The sequence below is a fragment of the Moschus berezovskii genome, chromosome 14 (assembly GCF_049115385.1).
Source record: "Moschus berezovskii isolate FMDL1 chromosome 14, NW_MosBer_1.0, whole genome shotgun sequence".
NCBI lineage: Eukaryota > Metazoa > Chordata > Mammalia > Artiodactyla > Moschidae > Moschus > Moschus berezovskii.
The window spans coordinates 45,205,630-45,224,702 of NC_142473.1; the positions used below are offsets into that span (position 1 = coordinate 45,205,630).

General features: G+C 35.8%; 1 protein-coding gene across 3 annotated transcripts in view; it reads right to left on the bottom strand.

Moving 5' to 3' along the window:
• Nucleotides 1–19,073, bottom strand: part of USP47 (ubiquitin specific peptidase 47) — a 110,128-nt gene that overhangs the window by 18,145 nt on the left and 72,910 nt on the right. For all 3 annotated transcript variants that reach the window (XM_055423361.2, XM_055423359.2, XM_055423360.2), the window contains 10 exons: nt 18,976–19,071; nt 18,741–18,893; nt 15,208–15,375; nt 13,085–13,216; nt 12,571–12,647; nt 11,973–12,028; nt 9,461–9,573; nt 6,528–6,632; nt 2,273–2,480; nt 735–850 (listed from right to left, as the gene is read on the bottom strand). In XM_055423361.2, coding sequence (XP_055279336.1) covers nt 735–850; nt 2,273–2,480; nt 6,528–6,632; nt 9,461–9,573; nt 11,973–12,028; nt 12,571–12,647; nt 13,085–13,216; nt 15,208–15,375; nt 18,741–18,893; nt 18,976–19,071 — 1,224 coding nt within the window. The remainder of the gene's footprint in view (nt 1–734; nt 851–2,272; nt 2,481–6,527; nt 6,633–9,460; nt 9,574–11,972; nt 12,029–12,570; nt 12,648–13,084; nt 13,217–15,207; nt 15,376–18,740; nt 18,894–18,975; nt 19,072–19,073) is intronic.

The following is a 19,073-nucleotide window of genomic DNA, read 5'->3' on the forward strand; positions in this document are numbered from 1 at the left end:
TTCTGAATGAGCCTATGCTCTTTACTATTAACTCACATAATGTGACTGGTAGCAGCTTACACTTCTATTCATTTATCACTATCTTTCTGGTTACCCCAATGTGAAACTCCTCAGGTCTTCTGTGCTCCTGCCTTGCTCTAATATTTAGCAATTGCAAGTGCTGCCAATTTTATTTCTAGATTCACTCTTACAATCTCCACTTTTTTCATTTCTGGTCATATGTCTTCACCTAAATTATTTCAACAACCTCATCTATTAATATGTTCCTGGCTCCTCCCTTAGCCTACTGGAAATGCTAGTTTGGCATTGCCAGAATTACCACACTACAGCATAGCTCTCATATCATAACACTGCTGTACTTAGAAAACCAACCAACCAACCAACCTACTTCCTACTGCTCACACTAAACAGAGTCCAAACTTTACTGTTTACATTTAAAAAACCTGCCATGAGATAAAGTGAACTTGTGTTTCCAGGCATGTACTTTACAATGATCCAGCCAAACACACATGTCATTGCTACATGTACTTGTTTCACACTTCTCATCTTCACATTTAGGTCAGTCTGTTTCTTCCATTATGAAGCATCCTTTTCTCCCAACTACAGTCATCTCCAAGCTATAAATACACTGGCTTCTTGAGGTAAATATCAGTTCCTACATCTTATAACTATCACATAGTGCTTTGTACATAGCAGGCATTTAAAAATATTCATTGGCCAATTTTAAAACTTACCTTTGAAATAAGCTGTTTGAACTCTGTAACTGTTTGATTTAAGTAAGCTCGAACAGTGATAGGAGCAGCTACAGATTCTGCCTTTAGATCAACAACATGAACTTTCACCATTACTTCTGTCACATTTGAAAAACACAGAAACACAAATGGAGGTTCTTTTTAAAAAAGGCATTTCACATTAGCAATGCATTCTAAATGTGTTTCTAACAGATAGCAAAGATAACGTTTTTCTAATTGTCAAGATGGTAGATGTATATGTTAACATGCATAATACAATTAACACTTCTTTCACAATTTATCACATTACAAATATATATAAAGAACTAAAAAATAAAGCTAATAAAAAGGTTCTTATAGATCTCTTTAAACAAGGCAAAAGTCAAAATGGGATTTTTAAAAATACATGCTGTTTCCTTATAAAATATTAATACCACCCCTGTCAAATTTTTCAAGCATAGTAAAAATACAAATCCAAAGTTCTAAAATACAGAGCAAAACCACAACACTAACATAAAATAACTAGAGAAAACAAATACTAAAGGGGACATAGCAGCCCTACTTGTTTTTTACAACCTTCACTAAACAATTCAAGACCCTGTTCATAATCAAAGATTTCTTCTCAAAATAATATTCTCTATATCCCATGGAAAATTCAATAGAAAAGCTTTTGGTTTACATGTTTGTTTTCAGGAAATCATATATAACTTAACTTTCAGTCACCAGAAAAATAAATGATCTTCAACCACTAGATTTAGCAGATATTTCCAGCTTTAACTGTTTTAATCTCTTGTATGTAATACATGTCAATCTTCCATTTCCCCCCCATGGAGCTAATCTAAATTTGAATATTATTCTAAAGTATTGATTATTAAACAATAAAGGAGATTATAAGTGTCATAATACACAACAATGTTTAGAGTTCTCTTTTTAAAACGTGAGTTATTTTGCTGACCAATGTTATACTTTTATCATAATTTCTACAGTCTAGTTCAAAAATAATCTGAAAGAAAATACTCCAAAGGGACTCTTTATGGATAGAGTGGAGTATGACTGAAGAAGCTCCTGAAAGAATACCATACTTAATCTACTTTAGAAAGAGGAGGCTTCAAAAATAGGAGGTGTGGAACATCCACAGAAGAACAGAATTTGAAAGAGTTATGGAACCATGTCTTCAAGGAGACCCTGAAAGACTCTACTTCTGAGACTTTATGAGAAAAACTTTTTTGGGCCATGGTCTTCTCTATAAAAAGAGAGAGGCAGGGGCAGAGGTAGGAAGGATGATTTAGTACTGGAGAAGAAAAATCCTACTGAAGACTTTTACTGTTTTTTGCTTTGTTATTTGTTTTTTAAGTTTTGTGTATAGTATTTTGAAAGTAGTCTAGAATTTAATTCCAGGTTTGTGGCTCACTACTTCAAAACCTATCAAAATTATTATACATTCTGAGAACATGTAAAAAATTTTAAAATAATTTCTATAAACAGAAAACTTTATGAAAATATAAGTCCTTTACAATTCAAAATACCATAAAAATGCTTACCTCCAGGTTTATAAGACTGGAAAACTTGATCAGGTCTTCTTGTCTCCAACAGCAGATCAAACATGTATGTTGACTTGACTCCACCTAGTAAAAGACCCATTGGAGTATCTTCTTCTCCTTCATATGATCGTTCAAGATAATCATGAAACTCATCATATTTAACAAGACGACAGCAATCCATGGGTATTACCTCTTCTAAATCCATCATCTAAAAGAATACAACATCCAAGGAAAAATAAAAAAAAATTTTAATCTGATACGTAACTGTACTAACAAGTTCAGCTACTCAGTCGTATCCGACTCTCCGCGACCCCATGAATCACAGCACGCCAGGCCTCCCTGTCCATCACCAACTCCCGGAGTTCACTCAAACTCATGTCCACAGAGTCGGTGATGCCATCCAGCCATCTCATTCTCTGTCATCCCCTTCTCCTCCCGCCCTCAACCTTTCCCAGCATCAGAGTTTTTCCAGTGAGTCAACTCGTCGCATGAGGTGGCCAAAGTATTGCAGTTTCAGTTTTAGCATCAGTCCTTTCAATGAACACCCACGATTGATCTCCTTTAGAATGGACTGGTTGGATCTCCTTGCAGTCCAAGGGACTCTCAAGAGTCTTCTCCAACACCACAGTTCAAAAGCATCAATTCTTCGGCAATCAGCTTTCTTCACAGTCCAACTCTCACATCCATACATGACCACGGGAAAAACCATAGCCTTGACTAGACGGACCTTGGTTGGCAAAGTAATGTCTCTGCTTTTTAATATGCTATCTAGGCTGGTCATAACTTTCCTTCCAAGGAGTAAGCGTCTTTTAATTTCCTGGCTGCAATCAGCATCCGCAGTGATTCTGGAGCCCCCCCCCCAAAAAAAAGTTTGACACTGTTTCCACTGTTTTTCCATCTATTTCCCATGAAGTGATGGGACCAGATGCCATGATCTTTGATTTCTGAATGTTGAGCTTCAAGCCAACTAACTTGTACTAACAAGTACTAACAAGAGGTCCTAACGAACAATAAAGTCCATATATATTTATGATTTCCATTAAAGCTCAAAGGCATGACTTAAATGGTATTTTAAAATAACCATATTTCATTATCCCTCAAATTATACAACCTATATACAAATATATTTTAAAGACTTTTAAAAAGTTAACATTCTAAACTTCAGATGCAATCAAAATTAATGCATTGAGAGCTATTATAACTACTAACGAGGAAAATAACTAACTAGAACATGCATCTTTTGTTATCTTAATCCAATCTGGAGAAAAATTGGTAATTCATGTATCTAATAGTGATCTTCCTAAGCACAGGAGGACGGCATACCTTACTGAGCTACCACAATGGCCTTCCTGTCTCACAGGTGCTACCCCACTCTTCTCTGATCCATCCTCTGCAATCTAAGCCAACAACACCAACAAATCAGAGATAGGAATTTCTATCAAAAATTTCCCCTCTATTCCATGTCACTTGTAGATGGCATACACTCCAAGAAATATCACTTAAGTGGGAATGGAATCTCTCAGAGAAACAGAGTATGAATGCTCAGAAGCATTTAATACTCATCCAAGGTTTGTGCTTACTGGTGGCTCAGATGGTAAAGAATCTGCCTGCAATGTGGGAGACATGAATTCAACTCCTGGGTTGGGAAGATGCCCTGGAGGAGGGCATGGCAACCCACTCCAGTATTCTTACCTGGAGAATCCCCATGGACAGAGGAGCCTGACGGGCTACAGTCCTTGGGGTCACAAAGAGTTGGACACCACTGAGCAACCAAGCACAGCACAGCATGAACCTCCCAGCGACACAGGATAGGACTGCTTAGAAGTATTTAATACTCATCTAAATACTCTTGCCTAGAAAATCCCATGGACGGAGGAGCCTGGTAGGCTGCAGTCCATGGGGTCGCTACGAGTCAGACATGATTGAGCGACTTCACTTTCACACACTGGAGACTGGAGAAGGAAATGGCAACCCACTCCAGTGTTCTTGCCTGGAGAATCCCAGGGACGGGGGAGCCTGGTAGGCTGCCGTCTATGGGGTCACACAGAGTCGGACACGATTGAAGTGACTTAGTAGTAGCAGTAGTAGTAAGGTTTGTGAGTATGACTTTAAAGAAAGTGCATAAACCTTGGTTTGTCCCCACTGCCCTCTACTCTTCACTCACTCACAACCCACAAATGGAGCTTTACCTTTCTTATGTAAGATCAATTTCTCCCTTCTATTTAACTCTTTATCTTTGTGAGCTTTTACTTTCTATTTTTAAGACAAGATTTTTTCCCCCTTACATTAAAAACTGATGGAATATGAGAACCTACTGTATAGCAAAGGGAACTGTATTCAATGCTCTGTAGTTACTTCAATGGGAAGGAAATTTAAAAAAGAGGGGCTATATGTAATACATATAACTGATTCACTTTACTGTACAATGGAAACTAACACTATTATAAAGCAACTATACTTCAATAAAAATTAAAAAAAACAACAACACTGATGGACTGTAAACTACCCTTACCACTATCACTGATTGACCTTACTGTGTAAACCTGTTAAGACATTTTCTCCATTTTAGTCTAATTTGGTTTCACTATTATTTAGACTGGAGTTGACCATTATGTTTAAAGGATTTTTACTTTAATCAGGTGAAACCAAAGACATTTATCCATTTATTATTTGTTCATGACTATACCCATCCAATTTTGACTAGGTAAAAGTAGTAGAAATGCAACTGTGAGCAAAACTAAGGCACTCTTCATCCTTGTGCTACTGCTGCTGCTAAGTCACTTCAGTCGTGTCCGACTCTGTGCGACCCCATAGACGGCAGCCCACCAGGCTCCGCCATCCCTGGGATTCTCCAGGCAAGAACACTGGAGTGGGTTGCCATCTCCTTCTCCACAGTGCTTACAATTTAGTGAGGGATAGTAACATTAATTAAAACAGTCACAATTAAGTATAAATTTTCAACACTGATGAAATGCTATGAAAGACCAGGTATGTAACAGAAGTTCTCAAATTCTGTGTGTCCAAAAATTCCACTTGAGGTACTCATTTAAAATGCATGAATCCCAGGAGCCAAAACATAAGTTCACATTTATTTGCAAGAATTAGCTTTTTCATAGGAATGTGATTCTGGTGCAGGTTGTGCTGGGTTACACACAACACTCTGAGAATAAATGCCAGTGATCTTATGAATTATTTTTCCTTTTTTCATTGGTTCTATTCATAATTATAAATGAAATGATGGTGCAATTTTTTCTCTAGGTTTGAACTATTTATTCTTAGAATAAAATAAAATTTCTATCCTGTGAAAATCATTTAATTTTGTTCTATGCCACTCTATTCTCATTCAAGATGACCTAAAAACAATGCTTCCTTTTTTAGCTTCTTGATCATGCACTTCTTCACCTGAGTTTTTACACATGCTCTTTCCCGTTTCTTGCACAGCTGTCTCCTTCTCATGGTTTAAGTCTCAGATTAAATAACCTTACTATACTTCTGAATTACTTCATGGCATCTAAACAGTAAGATATTTGCAAATTATCTTTAAATATTTAAATACTGTGGTTTTTAAATATCTTGTCCATTTTCCCCCCAGTGGGATTACAAACTCCATAAAGGCAGTGAGCCTATCTTGTTCACTTTGGTACCTCTAACAGCTCATGCTATCTTGCTCATTCTAGTTCTCTTATGCCTCATATGGTAGTCATTCAATAAGTATCCGCTACAGTGGTGCTACTGGCAAAGAACTTGCCTGCCAATGCAGGAGACGTAAGAGACACAGGTTCCATCCCTGTGTTGGGAAGATCCCCTGGAGGAGGGCATGGCAACTCACTCCAGTATTCTTTCCTGGAGAATCCCATGGACAAAGGGGCCTGACAGGCTACAGTCCATAGGGTCACAAAGAGTAGGACATGATTGAAGCGACTTAGCAATAAAAAACAAAAACGATCTGAATATAAAGAATAAATAAATATCTTTGTTGCAACAAATTCTATTTCTGAATTCTAGAAAGCTTAACTGGCTTTCAGAGTGAGAAAGTTCTCAAAAGCAATGAACCACATTTTAAAGAAGAGGTATAAACTACGTTCCTTAAGAGATACATTGATAGGATTTAATGGGCTACTCCAAGTGGGAAAAGAAAAAACAAAGCTACTGCAAGTGCTTATACTACTACTGACTATAATAAAAACTTGGGAAAATGTTAGTACCATTATGTAAGATATCAATAATTAAATGCCAAAAGTACAATTAAACATACCTTATAAGCCATTTCTACTGCTTCCTTTAGTGTCTTATCCTTATGAACCTCCAATTTATTTTCCATCATCACTTGTTTCACAGGATGCAAACAGAATAATTTTATCTAGAAAATGTAAAAGTAAAATATCATTAACTCAATAAGTCATAAATCAAATTACTTCTTTTGTAGACCGTATTTAAATCAAATTATTATAATTCTTAAAAAATATAATTGAGATCACTCTCCCTCGGGTCTATTTATCTCATTTAATAACTGATACTGTCTTGCTATCAAAAATTCAAAATCATTCATTTTAACAACTACATGTTTCTTTATAAGCATGTACCACAATTTATGAAATCACTTTCCTACTGACATACATTCAAGTTGCTTCCAATTTTTCCCTAATTTGGAATATACTGTGGAGAATGCTGTGATAGGCAAAATTTTTACTGCACTGTAATTATTTCATTAGATAATATTTTTTAAGAGAAACATATTAAAGAATATAAATTTGCTTTAAGGCTCTTGATAAATGTAACACAAATGCTAGACAGAAAGGTTTATAAATTTTTTCCTGCAGAAGAATATTACAAAGTTCATCTCACTGTAACCTTACCAGCACTATTATCATTAGTAATTTATACATTCAATGCAATCCCTATCAAGCTACCAAGGATATTTTTCACAGAACTAGAACAAATAATCTCACAATTTGTATGGAAATACAAAAAACCTCAATAGCCAAAGCAATCTTGAGGAAGAAAAATGGAACTGGGGGAATTAACCTGCCGGACTTCAGGCTCTACTACAAAGCCACAGTCATCAAGACAGTATGGTACTGGCATAAAGACAGAAATAAAGATCAATGGAACAAAATAGAAAGCCCAGAGATAAATCCACGCACCTATGGACACCTCATCTTTGACAAAGGAGGCAAGAATATAAAATGGAGAAAAGACAGTCTCTTTAACAAGTGGTGCTGGGAAAACTGGTCAGCCACTTGTAAAAGAATGAAACTAGAACACTTCCTAACACCATACTCCAAAATAAACTCAAAATGGAATAGAGAGCTAAATGTAAGACCAGAAACTATAAAACTCCTAGAGGAGAACGTAGGCAAAACACTCTCCGACATAAATCACAGCAGGATCCTCCATGACCCACCTCCCAGAATATTGGAAATAAAAGCAAATATAAACAAATGGGACCTAATTAAAATCAAAAGCTTCTGCACAGCAAAGGAAACTATAAGCAAGGTGAAAAGACAGCCTTCAGAATGGGAGAAAATAATAGCAAATGAAGCAACTGATAAAGGATTAATCTCCAAAATATACAAGCAGCTCCTGCAGCTCAATTCCAGAAAAGTAAATGACCCAATCAAAAAATGGGCCAAATAACTAAACAGACATTTCTCCAAAGAAGACATACAGATGGCTAACAAACACATGAAAAAATGCTCAACATCCCTCATAATCAGAGAGATGCAAATCAAACTCACAATGAGATACCATTTCACACCAGTCAGAATGGCTGCTATCCAAAAGTCTACATACAATAAATGCTGGAGAGGATGTGAAGAGAAAGGAACCCTCTTACACTGTTGGTGGGAATGCAAACTAGTACAGCCACTATGGAGAACAGTGTGGAGATTCCTCAAAAAACTGGAAATAGAACTGCCATATGATCCAGCAATCGCACTCCTGGGCATACACACCGAGGAAACCAGAATTGAAAGAGACACATGTACTCCAATGTTCATTGCAGCACTGTTTATAATAGCCAGGACATGGAAGCAACCTAGATGTCCATCTGCAGACGAATGGATAAGAAAGCTTTGGTACATATACACAATGGAGTATTATTCAGCCATTAAAAAGAATACATTTGAATCAGTTCTAATGAGGTGGATGAAACTGGAGCCTATTATACAGAGTGAAGTAAGCCAGAAAGAAAAACACCAATACAGCATACTAACGCATATATATGGAATTTAGAAAGATGCAAATGATAACCCTGTATACGAGACAGCAAAAGAGACACAGATGTATAGAACAGTCTTTGGGACTCTGTGGGAGAGGGTGAGGGTGGGATAATTTGGGAGAATGGCATTGAAACACGTATGTTGTCATATGTGAAACGAATCACTAGTTCAGGGTCAATGCATGTTATAGGATGCTCGGGGCTGGCATGCGGGGATGACCCAGAGGGAGGATAAAGGGAGGAGGGAGGTGGGAGGGGGGTTCAGGAGGGGGAACCTATGTAAACCCGGGGCGAATTCATGTCAATGTATGGCAAAACCAACCAATATAATATTGTAAAATAATTTTCCTCCAATAAAAAATTAATTAATTAAAAAAATAAATAAATAAATCAAATTATTATAATTCTTAAAAAATATAATTGAGATCACTCTCCCTCGGGTCTATTTATCTCATTTAATAACTGATACTGTCTTGCTATCAAAAATTCAAAATCATTCATTTTAAAACCTACATGTTTCTTTATAAGCATGTACCACAATTTATGAAATCACTTTCCTACTGACATACATTCAAGTTGCTTCCAATTTTTCCCTAATTTGGAATATACTGTGGAGAATGCTGTGGTAGGCAAAATTTTTACTGCACTGTAATTATTTCATTAGATAATATTTTTTAAGAGAAACATATTAAAGAATATAAATTTGCTTTAAGGCTCTTGATAAATGTAACGCAAATGCTAGACAGAAAAGTTTATAAATTTTTTCCTGCAGAAGAATATTACAAAGTTCATCTCATTGTAACCTTACCAGCACTATTATCATTACACTACTGATTTTTTATGCATAAAATAAAATCACTTTACCTCAGTAATATAGTTGGTTACACTGCTTAATGATTACACAACTCAATGCAGTTAAGCAAAGTTTAACAGCACTTTTTAAATAAAAGTAAATCAGGAAATCTAACCTTGCATGTATTGCGCTCAATTTCTCGTTGCCTCTTTTCTTGTTCTTCCAATTCTCTTTCTCTCTGCACCAAGTTTTTAATATGTTCTGGATACTCATCTACTTCTAGAAATTCTGTTAATAGTAAAAACAGGGTAAAACAGTGCCACTGAGACTGAGCTTCCTTTATACAATTTTGTTCTACTATATTTCCAGAGAATATACTTCTACTACATCTGTTATTAAAATTTACTTCAATTACATCAATCTTTCAACGTGGAACACAAAGTTCTTCCAGACAAGGGTGAAGAGGTAGTTAATAATGACACATGGTTAGGTCTCAAAAAAGCCGAATCTTTACCTATATACCTCTTGGCTCCTGACAACTCTAGCAGGTAAATTAAGATTTTTAGAGTGAAAAAGCCTCGCTTAAACTTGAAAATAAAAGCACTTCTGATTTCAAACAGTGCTGTCACAAAGTTGTGCAACCTTGGGCAGGTTTACTTCTCTAAACCTTGTTTTTTTTCAGCTTATAAATAGCACCTACCACAGAGAGTTATTACCTGGGATATAATGAAATGTAGTAAATACTGTTGATACCCTATTACTACAAATGGTATTTATTATTATTCACTAATATGATCATCTTTCCTTTGTTCTCAAAGTAGTCTTTTAGCTGCCTTTTTTAATAAGGGAGGCACCATTCTTTTTTTTTATTATTATTATTTACTTATTTATTTTTGGCTGCACTGGGTCTTTGTTTTTTGCGTGGGCTTTCTGTAGTTGCGGCGAACAGGGGCTACTCTTTCTCATGGTGCCTGGCCACCTCATTGTGGTGCCTTCTGTTGCAAAACACAGGCTCTAGGTGCACGGGCGTCAGTAGTGGCAGCACATGCGCAGGCTCAGTAGTTGCAATATGTGAGTGTAGGCTCAATAGTTGTGGCACACAAGCTTAGTCGCTCCATGACATGTGGAATCTTCCCAGACCAGGGACTGAACCCATGTCCCCTGCCGTGGCAGGTGGATTCCTATCCACTGTGTTATCAGGGAAGTTCCCAGCTGCCTTCTAATCAAAGAACTTCAAATGTAACTCAAACTGTTAGAAGTGACAGTATGAGATTATGACATTGTTTAATAAAGCCAGTGATTATTGGGCATTAAAAAGGGAGAACAGTTTATATTAAAAAAAAAAAAAACATTCCTCTTTGGAAGGTAAAAATCCACTGTTTTTAGAAATGAGCTCTAATTTAAAAAATATTCTGCACTATACATACAGTGCCCCCTGGTGCTTTACCACAAAACTAGAGTTTTGGGGAGCAGATAAAAGAAAGCTGAATTATTGCACTACTGAAAACACATGGGGTACTGAGTGCCACGGAAGATGCATGAGCTGTAATCCTGACCCCACCTCTAGACAGCTATGACCGTGGACAAGTCACCCTTCGGGTACAGTTTCTTTACGTGTAAAGTGAGAATGAACACTTCTACTCTGAAATCCCTATTCTGAAATGAGTTCTCATTGTAATTTCTTTTTTCTCTTTCCTATAATTACATTGTAAATTATTGAACAGCCCCTATACAGCAGTCCCTGAATCATATCATTGGTGAAAAGATAAATAAGTCCTAGGCCTTGCAACAACTGAATTCACAATCTCATGAGGGTTTATGAAAATGTAAACAAAAACATTAATTAGACTGCTTAAAAGACTTACTTATAGTATGGCAATTTCTAAACAAAGGAAATATGTTGAAATCAAAGACAATGATTCTATTAATTGTGAAAATACGAGCAGACATATCACCTGTCTATGGATCTCTATATACACACACATCATACCCCTATCTGCAAATATTGTTTCTGCCAAGATCAGAGCTAGCAAGAACACATAGGAACTGTAATTTTTTTAAAGTAGCAATTACAAAAGGAAAAAAGAATGGCAAATCCATACGTTTTGTATACAGCATTATTTTTAGGATTCTTAATAAAATTAAAATATAATAAAGGATGCATACTCAACTCTTAAAATTTTACTTGCTTTTTAAGCAAATAAGCAAAGATATTTAACTCAAGTATGAAACTAAATGCTTAAGATTTTATCTCAACTTTCTATAACACTAAAAAAGAAAAAACTATAACATCCCCATTTCACATATGTGGAAAGTAAGACTTAGAAAAGTTAAATAAATAATTTCTTCTAGGACATGCAAATTGTGAGTTATGATGGCTACACAGATCAGGGACTGTTATCACTGCAGCAAACTACACAGAATACAATCTTATTGGAAACAAATATCCAATGTACATAATGCAGAGTAAGTTTTGTCTCTTAGTGTTACAAAGAAAAGTTCAACTTTTTCCCAAATGCTTTTACCAATTAGTGTTACCTCAAAACTATCTTTATAATTAATTCTCTACACATAAAAAAATTTAATAGTCCTATCATTTAAAAGTAGTTTTATCTAGGTTTATAAAGCTTGAAAAAAAAACATGTTAAAAACACAGACAAAAATCAAGTAAATATATGTCAACATACTTGCATTTCTTGCTGGGTCCTTCAGTCTATATATCAGCATATAAGCATTTGTGGAGCTAGTAGAAACATAAAAACGATTAATGGGGACAAAAAGTCGACTAAAAAGATTCCATTTCCTAGCATCAAATTTTTACTTTAAATAGAAATTTTTTCATTGTTTCAAACAATTAAAAATAATGTATTCTTGAACAGGTTCAGATTTAAACATTCTAGGAAAAAAGACTACTTTGACACATTTATGAGAAAATCCTGTCTTCTTTTGGTAACACAGTAAAATCTTCAAAAAACCTTTGTCCCAGAATGACTGCTACAGTTAAACCAGCAGTCAGCAAATTTTTTAAGGAAAAGGGCCAGATAGTAAAAGCCATAGGCTTTTTGGGCAACTCTACTGTTGTGGTGGGAAAGATGAACATATAGTATTTAAACCAATGAGCATGGTGGCGCTTCTGTAAAACTTTATTTTCAGAAACTGCAGGCAGCATGAATCTGGCCTATAGGTTACAGCTTGTTGACCCCTGGGTTAAATCTTTTTAATGCATAAAATGTTGTAAAGCTTGTAATTCTAATTTATGAACAGTAAAACCAGGAAGTTATTTACCTTGCAAAAGCACTGGAGTAATATCCTCTGCTTCCTGAAGATCCACCATGTGTTTTCTTAATGTCCTCTTGTGTTATCTAAAAGTTGTTATAGTACTTACTTTTTTTGGTATGATCTAACACCTTTATGTCAATATGAACTCAAGTTTTAACCTCAGAGTTAAACAGACCACCCACATACCATTTCTCAAAATGTAATCATAATCAGTGGCTACTAATGGTCAGTCATTTCTAGTCCTCTTAAATAGGCAGCCCACATGAAGGCTCAAGCCAAGAAGAAAACTGGGAATCTATCTCTACAACACTCAACAAGCTCAAAATAAAACAAAACAAGGAGATAACAATAAACAAAGGAAATTTACTGCAAACAAAAACAGAAGACTGATTAGGTATGTGTCTTAAAATGCTTCACTGGACAGACAGTCTCCCATTTTTAATAAACCCTTCTACTGATGAGAAACATCCCTACTCCTGTCTTTCAGAATAATAATCTTAAAAAAAAAACTCCTCCTTACCCTGCTGACATGTTGATCATTGAAGCTGTACCACTGCTCATCACTGAAAGACTTTATGCAAGCATAATAATGGCCACCAGCAGCACTCCCTGAATGAACCATAACGGAGAAGAGCTCATAGATCAAGGAATTCTAAGGAAAAAAAAAAGTAACTCAGAGCAGAGGAGAAACACAAAACCCTAATTTGTATATTTCTTATTCTCTACTAAAACACAGTGAGGTAATATGTTAGTTGTCCTATGTATTTATGGCAAATCAACTTTTCTCCAAGATCATTAAAATGGTAATTCACCACATAATTTTATATACCACAAGTTTCATTCAACATATTCCTTTACATTTTAATTATGCTATAACCTTTAGAACAATGCATAACTGAGATATCAATTTATATATTTATGTAAAAAGAAGAAAATAGTCTGAAATTTTAGAAGCAGATGCTTCACACAAGACTATTCTGATACGCACACCAAAATCAATACATCTCAAATTTTAAAAATATTTAAAAATACATTTTTAAAAATTCAAATAAGATGATTTCGAACATATGTATTTATGTAGTATCTGTGATACACTAATCTATTGATTTGATGTCTCTCAGGTATGCAAAGCTGGTTCAACATTAGAAAATCAACCAATGTAAACCAGGCTAAAAAAGACAAATTATATGATCATAATCAATTGAACCCAGAACAGCATTTGGCAAAATCCAAATCCATCCATGATAAAGACTCTCAATAAACTACGAAGAGAAGTATATCCTCAAATTGATAACATCTACAAAAAACCCATAAAACCTATGAAAGAGCCAATGTCATACTTAATGATGAGAGACTGAATACTTTACTCCTGAGACTGGGAATAATAAGGCAAGAATGTCTTCTCTCACCATTCCTATTCAACACGGTATGGGAAATCCTATCCAGTGAAACAAAACAAAGGGGGAAAAAAAAAAAAGTAAGACATTATTGTCTATGTAGAAAAACCAGGCAAGGGGTGGATTTAGCTCTTGAGCCACAGTTTTCCAACTCTTGCTTGAAAACAATGATCTTTACACCAAGTTATGATGTATCTGCTACATTATTCATCACAGCAATTCACACTCATCTATCTGCCCTGAAAGAAAGAGATAATTTTAAAAGGTAAAGAGTAGTGGTGATGGTGATGAGAATAATGATCTTGGTCTAAAAACAGATTTATGCAAGTGAAACTCCACTCTTAAATACTGCCTTAAAAAAGCCTGTATTTAATATGACTGTGTAAGACTTGAATTCATGATCAGTCTTCACACTGGTGATTTATTATTCATACTATGTTCAAGACATTTGATCTGTAATTCTACCCTCAAAATGGCAACCCACTCCAGTACTCTTGCCTGGAAAATCCCATGGATGGAGGAGCCTGGTAGGTACAGTCCATGGGGTTGCAAAGAGTCGGACATGACTGAGCGACTTCATTTTACTTCTACCCTCAAAAAAGCAAATTACACAAATGTGAAATAGTTTGAAAAATCTTAAAAATCACTGCTGCTGCTAAGTCACTTCAGTTGTGTCTGACTCTGTGCAACCCCACAGACGGCAGCCCACTAGGCTCCTCTGTCCCTGGGATTCTCCAGGCAAGAATGCTGGAGTGGGTTGCCATTTCCTTCTCCAAAAATCACTGACCTAGTAACAAAAAAGATTCTATCCTAGATATTATTCAGTCTTGTAGTTTTTAAATTATAATCCATGGAATTGTATCATTTTTTGAAGTCCCTTAAGGGCTATCATAGGGCAGGGGAGGGAAACGGAGGGGTTCCCTATCTAAAAAAGATTCTTATTGTTTCAGAAAGGATTCTATAGCCAGAATTTTTTTAATTAACAAATCTAACCTAAAGCTTTCAATCTGCTATATGAGAAAACTCTGATATAAGATTTAGAGCCTTGTTGTTACTTCAAAGGCCAGTTACAGTTCAGTGTCTCAGAAGTCAATGCTCCCACCTGTAAGCAGTTTTTCCTAAAGTTTAATTTTGATCACATATATGCCTAAAAACAGTAGCAATTAAATTTTTTAAGAGAATTATAATAGCAGCTCAGCGATTACTTTTTCTGCCTTTCAACTAAAAACCACAAATTATAAAATACCTTCTCAAGTCCAGGTTTTGGAATCTTTTCAGTTCCGCTATTGTTTTCAAGGCAGATTCCTTCATCAACACCATCATCATTGGAGAAATCATTGCTCATCTGATCACTGTGACAACTGCCTTCATTTTCTGCTCCACTGTCAGTGCAACTTTCAGTCTGAGGAGATTTCTTAATAAAACATAATTATCTTACAATTATAAGGCAAATAAAAGGAAAATATAAACCTTTTAATTTATATGCTATGAACTTTTTCACAAAATTTAAGACACTATTGCTAAGAAAAATACTTATTCTACCTTAAGCAAATTTATTTTCTCTTGAAAAAGTGAGACCTTAAACAAAAAAGTGTATTTTAAAATCATTTCTGTTAACATCCTTATTAACATCCTCTATTAACAAATTATTGATTCAGAATTCTACTAAACCTCATTTATGCTTACAGTTGCAAAGTAACAGTATAAAACTACCATTTCTTTCATCAAAACCCACAAAAGCAGAGAACCTAAGCTTCAAAATGAGCTTCTGTTGTTCTCAAATCCCAAAAGAATACCATCTCCTTTCTTGAACAAAAAGTTCAATTCAGTTTATCACTATGCTAGGTATTATAGACAATTAGAAAAACAAGATACTGTCTCTCTCAAGAATTTTATACTCCAGTTATAGGAGGTAGAACTGCAACAACAGTAAATAATACTTTTCCATTCTTTTATGATTTTTAAATCTCTTTCAGACAAATTTAACTTAAAGAATTCTTCCTAGAAATCCTCAAACAACTCCTTCCTCCCTTCTCCTTAAATATTTTAAATACACAGTTTGAAAACCCTTCTCTAAATGTAGGCCCTTGATATGTTTAAGGCACTGCACAGAAGTTCTAAGTACCAACTTTTTGCCAAGAATTTTGTTGTAAGGATTACATCTAATATATAGTCTTCATTCTTCAAGAAAGTCTGGTTCAAGGAAAAATGGAAATGAAAACCTACTTTAGAATTCTACACGAAGTTCAAAGAGATCATTTCCAAAACCTCTTTTAACTAAGCCAGAACACCTACTCTTCTCCCAAGAAATGGACCTATAACTTCCTCAAAGTTCCTGTCAAACCTTCTGTCTCAGTTTTTTTCTCTTGAAAAAGACTTCCTTCTACAAGAACTACATTAGGAATACAAGAAGACCAATCTAATACTGAACTCCAAGTAGGAAATCTCCTTTGAAAGTTTGGTATACTATGGATAGATTTCCTAGCTTAAGCAGAAGTGTTTGAGATATTATTTCAAATTAAACCTTTCAAAATATTACCTGGACACAGGTACCACTCAATGAACATTTACTCTATCTAAGGCAATCCCTTTTTAGAAAAGCTATAAAAATCAATTATCATCCTTACTTTACAGACAGGGAAAGTGATAAGCTCAGGAAATAATTTGACTCTTAGTACTTAAGAGCATAAATAAAACTTGAGAATGTTTGAAATTATTTTTGAGCCTCTGGGAAAAGGCATTTCTTAACTATTGTGATGAATTCCAATCAGAAAAAAATGCTTTATGGCAGTTTTGAGAATAAGGAAGATTTATCACTCTGTAACAACTATGTTAAGTGACTGTACATATTCCTAATAATTAAATCAGAGAAGTTTCCAAATGAATAGAGTGGGACATTATGAATCCTTTACTGGATGAGGACAGAGGAACCAGAGAATTTGGGGAGGTCAATGAGTAGAAGAAATTAATTAGCATTATCTGTGCTCTCAAAGTCTCATTCACAAACTATATTTAACTTTAAATTTTTTATCTTAAAAGTTTTAATTAAAAAAACTGATTAAAAATATCTTTATTATCTAGCTATATAACCTAGCCAATTTATGAGCTGGTAAACTGTACATGGAACAACAGACTGGTTCCAAATAGGAAAAGGAGTACGTCAAGGCTGTATATTGTCACCTTGCTTATTTAACTTATATGCAGAGTACATCATGAGGAACGCTGGGCTGGAAGAAGCACAAGCTGGAATCAAGATTGCTGGGAGAAATATCAATAACCTCAGATATGCAGATGACATCACCCTTATGGCAGAAAGTGAAGAGGAACGAAAAAGCCTCTTGATGAAAGTGAAAGAGGAGAGTGAAAAGGTTGGCTTGAAGCTCAACATTCAGAAAACAAAGATCATGGCATCTGGTCCCATCACTTCATGGGAAATAGATGGAAAAAACAGTGGAAACAGTGTCAAACTTTTTTTTTTTGGGCTCCAAAATCACTGCAGATGCTGATTGCAGCCAGGAAATTAAAAGACGCTTACTCCTTGGAAGGAAAGTTATGACCAACCTTGATAGTATATTAAAAAGCAGAGACATTACTTTGCCAACCAAGGTCCGTCTAGTCAAGGCTATGGTTTTTCCCGTGGTCATGTATGGATGTGAGAGTTGGACTGTGAAGAAAGCTGATCGCCGAAGAATTGATGCTTTTGAACTGTGGTGTTGGAGAAGACTCTTGAGAGTCCCTTGGACTGCAAGGAGATCCAACCAGTCCATTCTAAAGGAGATCAATCCTGGGTGTTCATTGGAAGGACTGGTGCTAAAGCTGAAACTGCAGTACTTTGGCCACCTCATGCGACGAGTTGACTCACTGGAAAAGACTCTGATGCTGGGAAAGGTTGGGGGCAGGAGGAGAAGGGGACGACAGAGAATGAGATGGCTGGATGGCATCACCGACTCTGTGGATATGAGTTTGAGTGAACTCCAGGAGTTAGTGATGGACAGGGAGGCCTGGCGTGCTGTGATTCATGGGGTCGCGGAGAGTCAGACACGACTGAGCAACTGAACTGAACTGAATCCTTAAGTGGCTTCCCTGGTGGCTCAGCGGTAAAGAATCTGCCTGCCAATTCAGGAGACATGGGTTCAATCCCTGGGTTGGGAAGATCCCCAGGAGAAGAAATGGCAACCCACTCCAGTATTCTTGCCAGGAAAATCTCATGGACAGAGGGGTCTGGTAGGCGGCAGTCCATGGGGTCACAAAGAGTCGAACACGACTTACTGACTAAACACCAACAACAAAATCTTAAATGAGAACAACCCAGAAAACTTAATGCTTGAAAAAGTCACTAAGACAAAACAAGAAATTAAAGGTCACATTACCCATTTTGCTTGTTCATTCAATACAGTGTATTTGTTCTCTGTTTATCATGTACCAGAAACACAAATGCAGCCCATCTCTAGACTGCTATGTTTCAATAACTAAGCAAGTTATGAAATATAAGAGACTGGTCGTCCAGTGGCTAAAATTTCAAGCTCCTCCTGCAGGGGGCCTGGGTTCGATCCCTGTCATGGAACTAGAGATCCCTCATGCTATAACTAAGATCAAAGATCCCACATGCTGCAACTAAGACCTAGCACAGTCAAATAAATAAACACGCTTTTTAAAGACAAAGTTATGAAACATAAGATTATCACTCAAATAAATAATTCCAGAGTTTAATATCCTTGTCTTTTCAAAGAATATCACGTTACTCTGATCAAAACTGAAGTATAATTTTTAAGTATTTACCTCATCCTCAACATCAATAAATGTACTCATATCTAGTTCCTCAGGAAATGTCATCCGATCATTCAATTTAATCCTGTGCATCGTCGTATAATCAAAATCAAACCTTTTCAATTGTAAGGTCAGAAGATAAGGGAAATGCAAAAACCGAAGTCCCTAAAAAAAAAAGTGGGGAGAATCTACTGAATCCTGAATATTATCTCAGATAAGTAAGTATTAATTTCTACATGGCATCTACCTTTCGTGCATCACACTTCTTCTTACAACGTTCACAAAAATATTGATTTGGGCCATCCAGGATCTCTGGCTGAATAAATGCATGCAATGCTTCTTCCT